Below are 14581 nucleotides of genomic sequence, written 5' to 3' on the forward strand. Positions count from 1 at the left end.
GGCCGGGCGTGGTGGCTCACGCCTATAATCCCAGCACTTTGGGAGGCCGAGGCGGGTGGATCACGAGGTCAAGAGATCGAGACCATCCTGCTCAACAAGGTGAAACCCCGTCTCTACTAAAAATCAAAAAATTAGCTGGGCATGGTGGTGCACGCCTGTAGTCCCAGCTACTCGGGAGACTGAGGCAGGAGAATTGCTTGAACCCAGAAGGCGGAGGTTGCGGTGAGCCAAGATCATGCCGTCACACTGCAGTCGGTAACAACAGCGAAACTCCGTCTCAAAAAAAAAGAATATTGATTTGTTTGCTTTTCAGTTCTATGTTGTGGTAAAAGTTTATCAATAAATGTATTCCTAAAGAGTAGAAAATTAAAATGTAGCAGGGCACGGTGGCTCACACCTATTATCCCAGCATTTTAGGAGGCGGAGACGGGTAGATCAGGAGGTCAGGAATTCAAGACCAGCCTGGCCAACATAGTGAAACCCTGTCTCTACTAAAAATATAAAAATTAGCCAGACGTGGTGGCATGCGCCTATAATCCCCATTACTTGGGAGGCTGAGGCAGGAGAATCACTTGAGCCTGTGAGGCAGAAGTTGCAGCGAGCCAAGATTGTACCACTGCATTCCAGCCTGGGTGACAGAGCGAGATTTTATTCCCTGGGGCAGGGCCGGGTGGGGGGGGGGCGTAGAAAACATACCATTCAGATCTTATCTGCGCTGCTGACAGGGAAACTTTTTTCAGGGTGAAGAAGGTGAATACAGTGAAGAGGAAAACTCCAAAGTGGAGCTGAAATCAGAAGCTAATGATGCTGTTAATTCTTCAACAAAAGAAGAGAAGGGAGAAGAAAAGCCTGACACCAAAGGCACTGTGACGGGAGAGAGGCAAAGTGGGGACGGACAGGTCAGTACATCTCCCAGTCCTCCATTGTAGAGGCTAGAATGGGGACTCTGAGTCTTGGAAGAGTAAGGATCCTTTTATCTGTCATCTAGGAGAGCACGGAGCCTGTGGAGAACAAAGCAGGTAAAAAGGGCCCTAAGCAGTTGGATGATGATGAAGATCGGAAGAATCCAGCATACATACCTCGGAAAGGGCTATTCTTTGAGCATGATCTTCGAGGGCAAACTCAGGAGGAAGAAGTCAGGTAAAAGCCACTTGCTGCTGCTGCTGTCTAACATGTATTTTAGACATGTAGGCCAGGCACTTTGCTAAATGCTTTGCCTGTATTATTTCATTTAATACAACATTTTTAGTTAAGCATTATGATTATCCTTCTTGTACAGATGAGGAAAGTAGGGCTTAAGAATATTTGGTACCTCTTGGTGAGGAAGCTAAGATCCAGACCAAGAGCAGTCTGTTTCCAGAGCTCATCTTCTCTTAATTATTATATTTTTGCCTTTCTTAATCTGAAGTGTAAGACCTCTGAGATGTGAAGTACTTATTAGACTAACTTTTAGGAGAAAGGAGATGTTTGAAAAGTACTGAAAGGCATGAAATGAAGTGTTTGCTCATTTCTGTGTCTGTTGTATTTGAGCCCAGCAGGCCCTGAGATTCTGTGATCCATACTTGCTTCGGGGATGCCCATTTTGAATAATCTCTCTTGGATAATGAAACTACTTGAAGTTCCTATTGTTCCCCTGCCTGACACTTTTTGTTCATGAACATCTCTACTTGGAGAATTCTGCTTACCCAAGATACTTTTCCTTCATTTTATCCAGACCCAAGGGGCGTCAGCGAAAGCTATGGAAGGATGAGGGTCGCTGGGAGCATGACAAGTTCCGGGAAGATGAGCAGGCCCCAAAGTCTCGACAGGAGCTCATTGCTCTGTATGGTTATGACATTCGCTCAGCTCACAATCCTGATGACATCAAACCCCGAAGAATCCGGAAACCCCGGTGAGAACTACTGGGCCAGGTGTGGTGGCTTGCACCTGGAACCCCAGCACTTTTCAAAGCTGAGTCAGGAGGATTGCTTGAGGCCAGGAGTTCAAGATCAGCCTGGGCAAAATAGTGAGACCCTGTCTCAAAAAAAAAAAAAAAAAAGGAGTGTACACTATTGATTAGGCATAGTGGCTCACGCCTATAAGCCTAGCACTTTGGGAAGGTGAAATGGGTGGATCACAGGGTCAGGAGTTCAGGACCAGCGTGGCCAAGATGGTGAAACCCCGTCTCTACTAAAACTACAAAAATTTGCTGGGTGCGGTGGCAGGCACCTGTAATCCCAGCTACTTGGGAGGCTGAGGCAGGAGAATCACTTCAACCCATGCAGCAGAGATTGTAGTGAGCCGAGATTGTGCCACTGCACTTGAGACTCCAGCCTGGGTGACAGAGTAAGACTTCGTCTCAAAAAAAAAAAAAAAGTACACTATTGATAAGTTTAAGAAAGAACTCTGTTGCTTTTTTTTTTTTTTTTTGAGACAGTGTCTCACTATGTTGCCCAGGCTGGAGTGCAATAGCACAATCTCAGCTCTGCATCCTCCACCTCCTGGGTTCAAGTGATTCTCCTGCCTCAACCTCCTGAGTAGCTGGGATTACAGGTGTATACCATCACACACCTGGCCAATTTTTGTATTTTTAGTACAGATGGGGTTTTGCTGTGTTGGCCAGGCTGGTCTCGAACTTCTGGCCTTAAGTGATCCACTCCTCTTGGCCTCCCAAAGTGCTGGGAATACAGGCCTCAGCCACTGAGCCCAGCATCCTTTTGTTAATTTTTTCTTTTTGTATTTTATTTATTTATTTATTTATAAGCCTACAGCACCCGGTATTCCCAGGCGGCCTTCCGTTAATTTTTTCTTAACAGTTTCTTCATTTGTTTATAGATATGGGAGTCCTCCACAAAGAGATCCAAACTGGAATGTTGAGAAGCTAAACAAGTCCCATCGCCACCAGGGTCTTGGGGGTACCCTACCACCAAGGACATTTATTAACAGGAATGCTGCAGGTACCGGCCGCATGTCTGCACCGAGGAATTATTCTCGATCTGGGGCCTTCAAGGAAAGTCGTCCTGGTTTTAGGCCTGTGGAAGCTGGTGGGCAGCAGGGTGGCTGGTCTGGTGAGACTGTTAAGCATGATACTAGTTACCGGTCACGGCATCTAGAGCAGACTTGTGTGAGGGATCCATCTCCAGAAGCAAATGCTCCAGTGCCTGGCAGTCCTGAGAAGGAAGAGACAGCCTCAGAGACATTAGCTGCTGCTCCTGATACCACACCACCAGCCCCGGACAGGCCCATTGAGAAGAAATCCTATTCCCGGGCAAGAAGAACCCGAACCAAGGTTGGAGATGCAGTCAAGCTTGCAGAAGAGGTGCCCCCTCCTCCTGAGGGGCTGATTCCAGCACCTCCAGTCCCAGAAACCACCGCAACTCCACCTACTAAGACTGGGAACTGGGAGGCTCCAGTGGATTCCACTACAAGTGGACTTGAACAAGATGTGGCACAACTAAATATAGCAGAACAGAATTGGAGTCCCGGGCAGCCTTCTTTCCTGCAGCCACGGGAACTTCGAGGTAGGTATCATAGGATTGATGGCTAGCTTTTTCCCCTTTGCATCATCAGGTTTAGGGGCATGGGACTTCTGTCTCAGAAATATGGTGTCTGATAAATGTCTACTTCTTTTTTTATTTTTGAGACGGAGTCTCCTGCCTGGCTCCAGGCTGGAGTGCAGTAGCGCAATCTTGGCTCACTGCAACCTCTGCCTCCCAGGTTCATGCCTCAGCCTCCCAAGTAGCTGGGACTATGAGCACATGCCACCATACCCAGCTAATTTTTGTATTTTTAGTAGAGATGGGGTTTCACCATGTTGGCCAGGATGGTCTCGATCTCTTGACCTTGTGATCTGCCCACCTCGGCCTCCAAAGTGCTGGGATTACAGGCATGAACCATCACTCCCCGCCTACTTTTTCATTGACTGAGAGAAAGATGCATTCATAGGTACATTCATGAATTTTGCTCTTGACACCCAGTGTGATCTGATGTGCAGTAGCACAGTCTCAGCTCATTGCAAACTCTGCCTCCCAGCTAATTTTTGTATTTTTAGTAGAGATAGGGTTTCGTCATGTTGGCTAGGCCGGTGTTGCACTACTGACCTCAGGTGATCCACCTGCCTCAGCCTCCCAGAGTGTTGGGATTATAGGCATGAGCCGCCATGGTCAGCGAAAATAGGGTCTTTATCTTCTAGAAATAAGGATAAGAATATTGATTTGTGGCCGGGCGTGGTGGCTCACGCCTATAATCCCAGCACTTTGGGAGGCCGAGGCGGGTGGATCACGAGGTCAAGAGATCGAGACCATCCTGGTCAACGAGGTGAAACCCCGTCTCTACTAAAAATACAAAAAATTAGCTGGGCATGGTGGTGCACGCCTGTAGTCCCAGCTACTCGGGAGACTGAGGCAGGAGAATTGCTTGAACCTAGAAGGTGGAGGTTGCGGTGAGCCGAGATCGTGCCGTCGCACTGCAGTCGGTAACAACAGCGAAACTCCGTCTCAAAAAAAAAGAATATTGATTTGTTTGCTTTTCAGTTCTATGTTGTGGTAAAAGTTTATCAATAAATGTATTCCTAAAGAGTAGAAAATTAAAATGTAGCAGGGCACGGTGGCTCACACCTATTATCCCAGCATTTTAGGAGGCGGAGACGGGTAGATCAGGAGGTCAGGAATTCAAGACCAGCCTGGCCAACATAGTGAAACCCTGTCTCTACTAAAAATATAAAAATTAGCCAGACGTGGTGGCATGCGCCTATAATCCCCATTACTTGGGAGGCTGAGGCAGGAGAATCACTTGAGCCTGTGAGGCAGAAGTTGCAGCGAGCCAAGATTGTACCACTGCATTCCAGCCTGGGTGATAGAGCGAGATTTTATCCCCTGGGGCGGGGTGGGGGGGCGTAGAAAACATACCATTCAGATCTTATCTGCGCTGCTGACAGGGTGTGCCATCACATCCAACTAATTTTTGTATTTTTTGTCGAGATGGGGTTTTACCATGTTGGCCAGGCTGGTCTCAATTTCTTGACCTCATGATCTCCCCACCTCAGTCTCCCAAAGTGCTGGGATTACAGGTGTGAGCCACTGTGCCCAGCCCCGACTAATTTTTTTTTTTTTGAGATGGAGTTTTGCTCTATCTCCAGGCGGAGTGCAGTGGCGTGATCCCGGCTCACTGCTGCTTCCATTTTCCGGTTTCAAGCAATTCTCCTGCCGCAGCCTCCCGAGTAACTGGGACTATAGGCACGTACCACCATACCCAGCTAATTTTTTTTGTATTTTTAGTAGAGATGGGGTTTCACCATGTTGGCCAGGATGGTCTCGATCTCTTGACCTTGTGATCTGTCTGCCTCAACCTCCCAAAGTGTGGCTAATTTAAAAAAAAAAAATTTTGTAGTGATGAGGGTCACACTATGTTGATCTTGCACTCCTGGGCTCAAGTGATCCTCCCAAAGCGCTGGCATTACAGGTAAAAGATACTGCACCTGCCCAGTTGTCATTGAGCCTCCTGAGTACAGGATCCTTTTCTACTCTCTGTAAAAAAAGGGTAGTAGTCAACGTTATTATTTGCACTAATGGTAAATGTTTGAAGGGAGAAATTTATTCAGTTGAATTTTGATCAAGATCTTCTCTAGTATCTTTGAAAGGTAAGCCTCCCTAATTTCCTTAATCTTCTAGAGACAGATCATCCAGTAGAACTTTCTGTAGTGATTGTACTTTTGTGTTGTTATTGTTCTTATTATTTATATATAGAGATACAGATTTTTTTTTTTTTAAGATGGGGTCCCACTTTGTCACCTAGGCTGGAATCTGAAGTACAGTAGCGTGACCTTGGTTCACTGCAACCTCTGCCTCCAGGGCTCAAGCAATCCTCCCATCTCAGCCTCCTCAGTAGCTAGGATCACCTGGCTAAGTTTTTTTTACTTTTTGGGGAAACAAGGTCTCACTGTGTTTCCCAGGCTGGTCTTGAATTCCTGGGCTCAAGCATCCTCCTACTTCTGCCACCCAAAGTGCTGGGATTACAAGCATGAGCCACTGCACCCAGCTGGAATTGAACTTTTAATTTTAATTAATTGAAACTTAACTGACCACATTTGGCTTGTTGGTGTCATACTGGGCAGCATAGTTTTAGAGAGTAGGCCCAACTGTTGCCCATTTTGCCTATTGTAGTTTGTCTTCTTCTAGCCAGACAGATTGAAGGATCTTTTGTTAGTCTGAAATCTAACTTAAATACTGGAACTCCTCATTTGGAGTTGCAGCACACTTCTCACCATTGGAAGACAATCTCTAGAAACATTCCTTTTGTTCTTGAGTCATTTTAGCTAGCCAGAGGAGAATCTTCTCTCAAGCTTCCAACCTACAACAGCTCTGTGAATGGGGTATAACAAGTAGATTTACAAAGCATCCCTCCCTTGTCCAGCTGTTGCTCAGAAACTCTTGAGCTGAGATTTTTCAATATGTCAGATAATGTAATGTGCTAATTATAATCTCCCAGATGCAGAGAACAATTTGATAGGAAAAATTTGAACTTGATTTTCTTCACTGAAGTCATTTTTCATGTTCAAAGGCTTTATTACTATATTAAGATGGCAGACAGTGGGGACAAATTTCTAAATGCTGATGTTGACAGCAGAGATAATTTATAGAGAATTTTATTAGTTAAAAGAAGAAAGCCATTTCCCATGTGGACACTTAAACCTGTCATTTTCAGCCGGGTGTTGTGGCTCACACCTGTAATCCCAGCACTTTGGCAGGCAGATCACGAGATCAAGAGATGAAGACCATCCCGGTCAACATGGCAAAATCGTCTCTACTAAAAATACAAAAAATAGCCAGACGTGGTGACACATGCCTGTAATCCCAGCTACTCGGCAGACTGAGGCAGGAGAGTCGCTTGAACCCAGGAAGCAGAGATTGCAGTGAGCTGAGATCGCAGCACTGCACTTCAGCCTGGCGACAGAGTGAGACTCTTTCTCAAAAAAAAAAAAAAAACAAATGAAAAACCTGTCATTTTCTTAATGGTATCTTTAAGTCCCACTCACATATGTCTGACCTGCAGAAGTGACTTTTTCCGTGTATTACAGGTATGGCCAACCATATACACATGGGAGCAGGACCTCCACCTCAGTTTAACCGGATGGAAGAAATGGTACAGGAGGGGAAAGGGGTCGATGGGGGAGGAGGCTGCTTTACATAGCTTGTTCATTGTTTAAAACAAGATAAGGGCTGGGTGCGGTGGCTCACGCCTATAATCCCAGCACTTTGGGAGGCCGAGGCGGGTGGTTCACGAGGTCAAGAGATTGAGACCATTCTGGTCAACAAGATGAAACCTCGTCTCTACTAAAAATACAGAAATTAGCTGGGTATGGTGGTGCGCACCTGTAGTCCCAGTTACTCGCTGAGGCAGGAGAATTGCTTGAACCCAGGAGGCGGAGGTTACGGTGAGCCGAGATTGTGCCATTGCACTCCAGCCTGGGTAACAACAGCGAAACTCCGTCTCAAACAAAAAAACAAAAACAAGGTAAGATCCAAAAGTCAGCTTTCCCATTGATTATCCATGTTTCTTTTAATTTGGATCTCAAATCTTGATGTCTTTCATTGATTATTTTTCAACTCACTTTGCAAATACCTATTAAACACCTGCCATGTACCACACATACCAAGTGTTTTGCAGCAGCTAAAGGAAGGTAGGACTTGATATGAGAGCCCTCTAGAATTCTTGTTCAGGCCTCTTTCTTTGTCTCAGGGTGTCCAGGGTGGTCGAGCCAAACGCTATTCATCCCAGCGGCAAAGACCTGTGCCAGAGCCCCCTGCCCCTCCAGTGCATATCAGTATCGTGGAGGGACATTACTATGATCCACGTGAGTTTTTTCTTGTTGGGGTACTTTTCTTGGCAGGGTGAAGTGAACTAAGACACCAGGCTCCTGGCTCCTGAATTTCTCTTCTGACCTCTCAGTGTTTATCAAACATTGTCTGATTGCTCTTTTCCTCACATGCAATATTGAGAACATCTTTTAAAGGGTTTGGGGGACAAGGTGACTTGTCCATGTGATGTGAAGAGTAAGGGTTTATGAGAGTCCCAATGTGATATCTTACAGCACAGTTCCAGGGACCAATCTATACCCATGGTGACAGCCCTGCCCCGCTGCCTCCACAGGGCATGCTTGTGCAGCCAGAAATGCACCTTCCCCACCCAGGTAAGCTTTGTACCTGTGCTTGTATACCTCCGGTACCTGAGGATGTATGTTAGGAGTGCCACAAACCCCATCCTCCTCAGCTCTGTGCTGCTAGCCTGTGAGTGTGGCCATCCTTGGGCAACAAATTCCTCTTGTGTCCATCCTGAGGACTTCCATCCTGAGCCTCATTATGCTGAGCAGTCCAGCCAGGCCATCCTATGAAAATGGTGTTACTTTCTTTTTCAATTTTTGTTTTCTTCTCCTTATCCAGGTTTACATCCCCACCAGACACCAGCGCCTCTGCCCAATCCGGGTCTCTATCCCCCACCAGTGTCCATGTCTCCTGGACAGCCACCACCTCAGCAGTTGCTTGCTCCTACTTACTTTTCTGCTCCAGGCGTTATCTTTGGTAATCCCAGTTACCCTTATGCTCCAGGGGCACTGCCTCCCCCACCGCCGCCTCATCTATATCCTAATACGCAGGTGAGATGGTTAATGAGCATGTTTTTCTAGCTACACATCCTTTAATTCAGACAGGAATGTGGTATGGGGAGAATCCTAAAGGAATTTGAGAAAACATTTCAATGCCACTGATTTTTATGTGGCACCAGGACGCCTCTTAGTGGTCAGGAACTGGAAATGCAGCTTATGTAATGCCCATCATCTTTATTCTTTTCAGTTTTTTTTCTGTCACCCAGGCTGGAGTACAGTGGTGTGATCTCAGCCCACTGCAACCTCCACCTCTTGGGTTCAAGCGATTCTCCTGCCTCAGCCTCCCGAGTAGCTGGGATTACAGCGCCTGCCTCCACGCCGAGCTAATTTTTGTATTTCTAGTAGAGACAGGGTTTCACCATGTTGGCCAGGCTGGTCTCAAACTGCTGACCTCAAGCGATCCACCTGCCTTGGCCTTCCAAAGTGCTGGGATTACAGGCATGGGCTACTGCACCCAGCCTTCAGTTTCTCTAATGGTGTTTCTTTCCTGTGTTGTGGTACGTCATAGGCGGCAATATCTGCTTTTTATTCTGTTACATAAAGAAGCTGTATTGTACTCTTTATTACCCCTACCCTTGTCCTGCTTAACTTCCACCATGTTGACATAATCCAGCATCTGAAGTGTCACCACTGAACTCAGCCTTTTCCATTTGTCAGCTGGTGGTAGAAATTAGAGAAATCTGGGTAGTACTTTGAAGAAGGAGAAACAAGAGCATAATAATGATGAATTAAGGCAGAAATGAATAGTCACTTTATTTTGAAGGGTGGGCAGATTTTAGATATTTAAAAAATTATAAATAACCCAATACTCTTTTGTGGCTGAATAATATTTCCTATTTATCATAGATTGGATGAACTCATTCCTAACTTTTTCTTCTCCTGGTTTATCGGGTGCCAGGCCCCATCGCAGGTATATGGAGGAGTGACCTACTATAACCCCGCCCAGCAGCAGGTGCAACCAAAGCCCTCCCCACCCCGGAGGACTCCCCAGCCAGTCACCATCAAGCCCCCTCCACCTGAGGTATGAGAGCTCCTTCCCATACCTATTGCACATGCTCCATCAGTGGGCTTTCCTTCTCCCCAGAGGATTTCCCTTCTTTTCTGGGTGTGTTTCTATGGAAAATGGTCTCTTTGGTATGACCTGATAACAAATTCCAACTTTATTATTTCAGGTTGTAAGCAGGGGTTCCAGTTAATCTGAGTTTCTGAATATTTTAAATCTTAACATCATATAAAAGTAAGTGCACAACTTGCTGTGAATATTATTCTTAAAACTAATGCTCACATTTACTTGATTAACAAACAAAATCACCTAATTAATTCCTTTTTTTTTCTGTCGATTAGTATCACATTTTATTACACAAAATAAATTTCATCCTTGTTGCACATTCACTCTCGCTATAAATCTGGTTTTTAAAAAATCCCTAGGGATTCAGTCTCATCTATTTCATTGACGTCATGCCTCTATTGTAGTCAGAGTCCTCTCAAAGGACAAAAGCAGATGTGTCTGCCTTGGGTCAGCTGCACACAGTGTGCTCCTGGCCTGCCCGATGGAGGCGCGGCTCCCATCATCATCTGGACCGCGACTTCTAGGTACTGTCAAAGTGGCAGTATGTCATCGCCTTCACCAGCCCTTCTCCAGCAGCATAACCAGTCCTCCTAGCTGGTTCTCTGGGGACCAGCCATCATGTCGACGTGGTGGCAGTGTCCCCAGGCAGCTGACCATCCTGAGCTTCTCTTTGGGCAGGCCTGGGCCAGGGCCTTAGGGGATCTCTGTGTCCATGGCATAAATCTGAATGAGATCAAACACAATATTATCAATGATTGGCTTGGTAAGGTACTAAATACCTGCCACCATGGCTTCTCAGCCTCGACCTCAGCAGGTACCTCAACTCCATAGACCTGTAGGGCCAGGTAGAGCACTGCCACAGCTATGTGCTGGGCCTGGAAGCGGAGGCACAGCCCCCCATGGTAGCTGTCCCGCAGCAGGGCCCAGGCAGTGACGGCAACAGGAGTCCGCTGCCAGCTGTGGCGGTTCAGCCACTTCTTGAGGGAAACCAGGTAGTGGAGCAGGTACTTGTGTGGTTGCTGGAAGGAGACCTGGAAGCGCAAAACTCTCAGCATGAGAAGCTCGCACTGCACAATGCTGTCTCGGAGCTCCCAGAAGCAGGAGTCCAACTCCAGGGACTCACTGCTTGGGTTAAAGTACCTGTTGGACACATTGATGATATCACAAGTCCGCAGATGCTGCTCTTCCACTTTGCCAGCCAAGTAAATGGAAGACATAGCGATCAAGTAAGGGTCATAGGTATCCAGGTTGGTCTCACAGAAGAACTTATGGTAAATGGTGCAAGCAGTGGCAATGGGAATGAACCGCATCCCCAGCTTGACACCTGCTTCCATGATGAACCTCGACACTCAGAATTGCGCTCTGGCTTCGGGCGCAGGCCGTCCCAGTCCGCCGCCCTCCAGGCCTTCCATGAGGCCCCGCGGCCCCGGCCCCGGCGGAAGGAAAAGTGGCTCCACGTAGAAACCGGCAGAGCCGGGGCGGGGGGTACTCGCGGCGTCCAGCCCCGTTGCCCCCCTTTTTTTTGAGACGGAATCCCAGTCTGTTACCCAGGCTGGAGTGCAGTGGCGCGATCTTGGCTCACTGCAACCTCCACCTCCTGGGTTCAAGCGATTCTCTTGCCATGGCCGCATGAGTAGCTGGGACTACAGGCATGCACCACCACACCTGACTAATCTTTGTGTTTTAGTAGAGATGGGGTTTCACCATGTTGGTCAGGGTGGTCTTGAACTCCTGACAGGTGATTGGTCTGCCTCAGCTTCCCAAAATGGTGGTGAGCCACTAAGCCTGGCCTCTAATGCTTTAAGTAAGAATCATGGGATATCTCAGGAGGCTTAAAGGAGTCCTGAAATTTGCCATTTGTTTGTTTAGCAAATGTATTGGGCAGGGTTGTGGTAGAAACGATTGTTAACATGGCAATTTCAGTTAGGAAGCTGCAAAGAAAAAATTGAGGAAGGCAGTCTAAACTTCATCAAGGAAAAGGGAACTCTAAATTTGAGATGTTAAAGCAGAAATAAAAACAGTTCTAAAGATCATAGAGGAGAAATACTGGTTTTTTTTGTTACTTTTGTTTAAGGACATTACTTAAAATGTATTATTTAGAAATACAGGTTTTTGAAAACAGCTTATAAATGCCCAGAAGGCCCATTAACACTTTGGTGGTTCTTCCCTTTTCCCAACCCGTCAGGACAGCAGAGGTGAGAACTCAGGAGAGAAGAGAAATACAGCTGGCTATCTACTACCAGAAGGGCTTCAAAGATATAGGGTGTGGCTCCTACCAGCAAACAGCTGAAACAGGAGGACTCCTGCCTTCCTCTGAGGACAGGCTCTGGAGAGAGGGAGAAAGAAGTGGACCTCGTCCCATCTTCACTCTTCACTTGAGTTGGCTGTGTTCGAGGGAGCAGAAAGCCAGACAGCCCAAGCTTCTGAGTCTAGATCCAGAAGCCCATGTCCTCTGCTGTTCTTCACTTCTGGGAAATTGAAGTGTCTTCTGTTCCCAGGAAAGATCCTTCCTGTTTTGTTTTTTCTAGGATGTTCATTTTTAAAGCCTGCCTTCCTATTCTTATTATTTTAGTTTTTTCTCTTTGTTTCTTGCTCTCCCCCCGCCTTTAAACGAAACAAGTCCATTCTTCTGGTTTGCTAGCTCCTCTGGGTTCTCTTTGGACTCTTCCCTGCATCCCAGGTAATGGCGAATGTATTAGCCAGGCTTCCCCACCAAGTCTAAAAAGACCTGGCATTTCACTTTTAGTTGACCTTTGTTATCGTCTTGTATACTTGGATTCCCTTAACTCCTCTAACCCCGTGGAAGCATGGCTGTCTGCACAGAGAGTCCCATTGCACAGAAAAGCTCAGAGTAGGTGGGTAGGAGCCCTTCTCTTTGTCTTAGGTTTTTAGGAGTCTGAGCTTCCATCAATACCTCTGCTATGGTGAGCTTCTGTTCTCTGCTGAGGGCGAATTCCTCCTGTGGGGAGAGATGGCAAACCAGATGCTTTTGTGAGAAAGGGATGGTGGAGTGAGAATCTTTGCACCTTAGGGTGTGTATTCACATAGTCCTCAGGGCTCAGTCTTTGAGGTAAGTGGAATTAGAGGGCCTTGCTTCTCTTCTTTCCATTCTTCTTGCTACACCCCCTGTTCAGTTGCTGTGGACCAGTGCATCTCTTTAAAGGCAAATATCCAGCAAGCAACCCACCTTGTCCTTTGCAATTGCTCTTCTCCATGTCTTTTCTGCTACAAGTGTTTTAGATGTTAATACTTTATTTTCCCTGAATTCTACTCTTGTCCTTCCAAACAGAAGATACTACATCTGGGCTTAAGGCCTAAGGAAGCCAGTCACCTTCTGGGCAAGGGCTTCTATCTTTCCTCCCTAACCATGGCACTAAACCACTTCTCTGCTGCCTCTATGGAAGAGATTCCTGTTATTGCAGTACTTCCATCTGCCAGGGGTAACTTGGCCACTGTCCCTGTCCTTCTACAGAACCTGAGAGCGAAGATGGTAGCTGTCTCTCTCCCCGGTAATGTCACTGTCTGTTTTTATTCCTTCCCTCTAGCAGCTGGCCTAACCACTCTTGAGTCACAGGTGTGGGATGGGGATGGGGGAGAGGCACTTAATCTGTAACCCCCAAGGAGGAAATAAATTAAGAGATTGTTCCAGGGGTAGCTGGTGGTTGTGCCTTTTGTAGGCTGTTCCCTTTGCCTTAAACCTGAAGATGTCTCCTCAAGCCTGTGGGCAGCATCCCCAGATTCCCAGACCTTAAGACACTGTGAGAGTTGTCTCTGTTGGTCCACTGTGTTTAGTTGCAAGGATTTTTCCATGTGCGGTGGTGTTTTTGTTACTGTTTTAAAGGTTGCACATCTGTGATCACCATTGTGACATGGAGATAATAAAATTTAGTCTATAAACTTGACAACCTTGCCGATGTTTTGCATGAGTCTTGATTCGGGAGGGAGGGAAGAGGACTTCCTAATTCTCCCACAGGGTCACAGCCACAACTCAGGCCAACCTAGACTTGTGAAACAGAAGCCCAGAGATGAAGAGCCCCTGTGAGGCCGTGAATGTGTCTTCATTCCTCATCAATTATGTTTTTTAACCATATAGATGACCAGGATATCATGCAATCCCTTAGATTGGAAGTGTCAGGGACAGAATAGTGAGATGCTGCTTATTCACATGAGCATCTAGTATCCTTTATGGCTTCCTTTGTGTTTGACAAGTAAGTTTCCCAAAGTAATGTGCCATCAGATGTCAATATAACTATACCAAGTCCTGGGCTAGGGGGAAGTGCAAGTATCTAGCTTTCTTGAAAAATAAAGATGCCTACAAAGTATTAAGGAGCACAGTCTTTGGGAGACTTACCAATTAGGTCAGGTAAGGGGAAGGAAAACTGAAAGACTAACTGTGGCTCATGTTGCAGTTTACCTAGATCACTTGGCCTCTGATCCTTAGAGGGCAGTTCTCTACCTTTGAAGTGACTTTTTCCTCCAGGTCCTGGGTGGGATGGAAGTTTACAGAGGCTATCCCTGGTATGGGAGAGCAATTGAGTTTCATGTGGAGCTAGCAACATTTGTTAAGTTTCACAAATCCATACACTGGAGGCATGGACATCATAGTGCATCTTTTTTTTTTTGGTCTTGTACTATTGCCCAGTCTGGAGTGCAGTGGCACTATCATGGCTCACTGCAGCTTTGACCACCTGGGCTCAAGCAATCCTCCCACCTCAGCCTCTCAAGTAGCTGGGACCACAAGCATGTACCATCACATGTAGCTAATTTTTATTATTTTTGTAGAGACAAGGTCTCTATTGCCCAGAGTGGTATTGAACTCCTGGGCTCAAGTGATCCTCCTGTCTGGGCTTCCCAAAGTGCCGGTATTACAGGCT

The 14581-nt window shown here is 46.6% G+C and overlaps 1 protein-coding gene and 1 pseudogene across 4 annotated transcripts in view; one reads left to right on the forward strand and one right to left on the reverse strand.

The window, feature by feature from the left end:
- CASC3 (CASC3 exon junction complex subunit) overlaps positions 1-13609 on the forward strand; it is a 30848-nt gene extending 17239 nt beyond the window's left edge. Inside the window, exons 4-14 of one of the 4 annotated variants that reach the window (XM_078372732.1) lie at positions 726-899; positions 989-1140; positions 1715-1891; positions 2815-3500; positions 7055-7119; positions 7717-7831; positions 8069-8167; positions 8418-8629; positions 9537-9659; positions 9811-9875; positions 11893-13609. In XM_078372732.1, the coding sequence (XP_078228858.1) occupies positions 726-899; positions 989-1140; positions 1715-1891; positions 2815-3500; positions 7055-7119; positions 7717-7831; positions 8069-8167; positions 8418-8629; positions 9537-9659; positions 9811-9834 (1827 nt within the window). In that variant the 3' untranslated portion in view covers positions 9835-9875; positions 11893-13609. The remainder of the gene's footprint in view (positions 1-725; positions 900-988; positions 1141-1714; positions 1892-2814; positions 3501-7054; positions 7120-7716; positions 7832-8068; positions 8168-8417; positions 8630-9536; positions 9660-9810; positions 9876-11892) is intronic. The other 3 variants (XM_035299691.3, XM_078372733.1, XM_078372734.1) reach the window with 3 other exon arrangements.
- LOC103793314 (cyclin-Q-like) lies at positions 10253-11056 on the reverse strand (annotated as a pseudogene).
- Positions 13610-14581: the final 972 nt, after the last annotated feature.

Source organism: Callithrix jacchus, chromosome 5 (genome assembly GCF_049354715.1).
Source record: "Callithrix jacchus isolate 240 chromosome 5, calJac240_pri, whole genome shotgun sequence".
Lineage (NCBI taxonomy): Eukaryota > Metazoa > Chordata > Mammalia > Primates > Cebidae > Callithrix > Callithrix jacchus.